Source organism: Stenella coeruleoalba (assembly GCF_951394435.1).
Source record: "Stenella coeruleoalba genome assembly, chromosome: 3".
Classification (NCBI taxonomy): Eukaryota; Metazoa; Chordata; class Mammalia; order Artiodactyla; family Delphinidae; genus Stenella; species Stenella coeruleoalba.
Genome location: NC_137148.1, coordinates 163,757,072 through 163,760,306, shown reverse-complemented (window position 1 = coordinate 163,760,306; position 3,235 = coordinate 163,757,072). Strand labels below are relative to the sequence as shown.

Genomic DNA, 3,235 nt, shown 5'->3' with positions numbered 1-3,235 from the left:
CCTAGTGGCTTATTTTTAAAGCGCTTAAATTCCTCAGTCTTTACCTTTTGGATTGTATTAGTCTCTCAGGTGCTCAACTCCTCTGAGGTCATAAAAATATCTTTGTATATTGTCTTCCAAAATATTTAATCACTTTGACTTTTGCTTAACATTGGAATGATTTTTGTTTGTTTTTGTCTAGAGAGAACGATGTTATTTATCAGTTTCAATTCCCTTTTTTTGATTTTTTTAAATTGTGGCGAAATAGATATAAAATTTATCATTTCAGCCATTTAAAGTGTTCAATTCCATGGCACTAAGAACATTCACAATGTTGTGGGACCACCACCATTAACCATCTCCTGAACTTTTTCATCACCCTGAACAGAAATCCTTTACGCATTCAACAATAACTCCGGGGAATAACCCTGGCAGTCCAGTGATTAGGACTCAGCGCTTTCACTGCCTTGGCCTGGGTTCAATCCCTGGTCACAGAATTAAAATCCCACAAGCCATGATGTGCACAGCCAAAAACAAACAAACAAACAAACAAAAACCAATAACTCCACATTTCATTCTTTTCTTAGAGCTTTCAAAAGGAGCCCAACACTTTGACTTTAGCCCAATGTAGCTGATTTCAGGCTTCTGACTTCCAGGACTGCAAGAGAATACATTTGTGTTGTTTTAGGATACTAAGCTTGTGGTAATGTGTCACAATGACAATAGGAAACTAATACAGGACATATGTCCCAAATCAGGCTGATAATAAAAACAATGTCTTTTGGGTGTCTCCTTGGAAAGATTCTTTCTGCATTGCAAAGAGACCTAAGGAGAGGCAGCCAGTTTGCTGTTTCTGGTTATTGTGTCTGTAATGTCCCTGCACAGCTATAGGCATTGATGACCATCATGGGAACAGCCTTAGGAGGAAGGTTTAGGCAGAATGAAATGCAGCCCTGTGTTTTTGTGCCTAGACCTATCTGACCTCTAAAGTCATTGTTAGAAAAGATGATAAAGTGATCGTTTATCATTTCCCTATGAGAGTCGAGACTTTTGCCTTATTATTGCTGAAAGCACGCATGTATTCTCTCTGAGAGTATCGAAGTGTCTCAAATCTTCCACAATTGTAAATATAATTATGCCAATTTTGTAGATGAGGAAACTGAGCTTAGAGGGTTCAAGTAAACTGTCAAAGGTCACATAGCTACTGTTTAGCAGAGGTAGGATTCAAATCCAGGTGGTCTGATTCCAAAATTCTCATCCCCCAGAAATATAAAAATAAAATAAAAAAGAAACACCAAAAAAATTTATTTAATTAAAAACAAATTCTCACCCTTAACCATCTGATATCTGGTCTTAAGTATTTCAAGAAGGTGGTCAGACTTGCTGGACCTCTCCTTAATTTATTTCTCTGTGTTATATTCCAGCAGTGTAAGCCTAAAGCAACTGGAAATCAATGGAAAGATGATATTCTAGAGATGAGTTTCCTCAAAGCCCCCATCATAGCCTTGCTCCTCAGATTACAGATAAAGGGGTTCATCATAGGGGTGACCACAGTGTACATCACTGATACCACTGCACTCTTCTTGGAGGAGTGAGTGGCTGCAGAACTAAAGTACACCCCAAAACCTGTCCCGTAAAACAAGGAAACAACTATTATGTGTGACCCACAGATGGAAAATGCCTTATCCTTTCCACCAGCTGACGGGATTTTCAGGACAGAGGAGACAATTCGAGTATAAGAGAAAATTATCCCAGAGAGAGGAATAACGCCCAACAGGCTGGTCACTAAATACACGAGGACGTTATTGATGAGGATATCAGAACAGGCGAGACTGAGAATATGAGCTAGTTCACAGAAAAAGAGGGGAATTTTTAGTTCTGTGCAAAAGGACAGCCGCAGTGCCATCAAAGTGTGGAGCAGGGCATCCACAACACTAACAAAGGAGGAGATCAGAACCAGCAGCCTGCAGACCTTGCGGTTCATGATGACACTGTACCTCAGTGGGTGACAGATGGCCACAAATCGATCATAGGCCATCATGGCCAGAATTCCAGTTTTCAGTCCAGCAAAAGTCAAGACAAAGCAGATTTGGGTGAGGAATCCTGTGTAACTGGCGGATTTGCTCTGTGTCTGGATGTTCACTAGCATCTTTGGGATTGTGGTGGTGGTGGTGGTGAAACAGATGTCAATGAAAGACAGATTAGAGAGGAAGAAGTACACGGGAGTGTGCAGGTGGGAGTTATAGATACTGGCTAGGATGATGAGCAAGTTACCAAGCACAGTGACCACGTATATGGACAGGAAGAGGCAGAATAGGAGGGGCTGCAGTTCTGGATCCCCTGACAGTCCCAGAAGGAGGAATTCTGCAGTATCAGAGAGGTTTCAGGGTTTCACGTTGTCAAAGGGTCTGTTAGAAAGATGGTGACAAGGAAACAAAACTTCAGAGACACTTCCTTAATCTTGTCCATATTTTGAAACCAATCAGTTACAGGTCTTTTCTCCTTCCTTCTCTCCCCTCTTCTTTCCTCTCCTTTTCTTGTTTTACATTCCCATAAAGCTTCGCCCCACACCACCCCGTCCCAAGCTTTTTTTTTTTTTTTTTTTTTTTTTGCGGTACGCGGGCCTATCACTGCTGCGGCCTCTCCCGTTGCAGAGCACAGGCTCCGGACGCGCAAGCCCAGCGGCCATGGCTCACGGGCCCAGCCGCTCCGCGGCATGTGGGATCTTCCCGGACCGGGGCACGAGCCCGTATCCCCTGCATCGGCAGGCGGACTCCCAACCACTGCGCCACCAGGGAAGCCCTGTTCCAAGCTTTTATAGTCCATCTATTCTTTGTCAAGTAGGGTTATGTACTCACAGGAAAACAGTCATGGAATGTTGTCTTCTCCCTTAAGATGCCTCCAAGCAAATAACTCCAGAATAAAATTATTAAGACTGTATTCTAGAATACAGTTTGGGAAAATGCAGTCTGTGGACAAAATTCTGCCTGCTGCTTATTTCAGTAAATAAAGGTTTACTGAAACACAGCCATTCGTTTATTTATGGTCCATGGCAGCTTCCCCGCTACAACGTCTGAGTTGCGAATACTTGTGACAGAGACCGTATAGCCCACACAACCTAAAACATTTACTATTTAGCTCTTTACTGAAAAAAATGTGCCTACTTCTAGTCTAGAATCTTGATTAAATTTAGGTTCAATTTTTGGCAAACATCCTTAAATATATTCATGAGGAAGAACATATTGCCTATTTGTCT

General features: G+C 42.1%; 1 protein-coding gene across 1 annotated transcript; it reads right to left on the bottom strand.

The window, feature by feature from the left end:
* Positions 1 to 1,149: 1,149 nt before the first annotated feature.
* LOC307183239 (olfactory receptor 7G3-like) lies at positions 1,150 to 2,356 on the bottom strand (the record flags this gene model as incomplete). Its single annotated transcript, XM_079915462.1, has 1 exon — positions 1,150 to 2,356. A coding segment is annotated over one exon (927 nt), but the record flags the coding sequence as incomplete, so codon positions are not given.
* Positions 2,357 to 3,235: the final 879 nt, after the last annotated feature.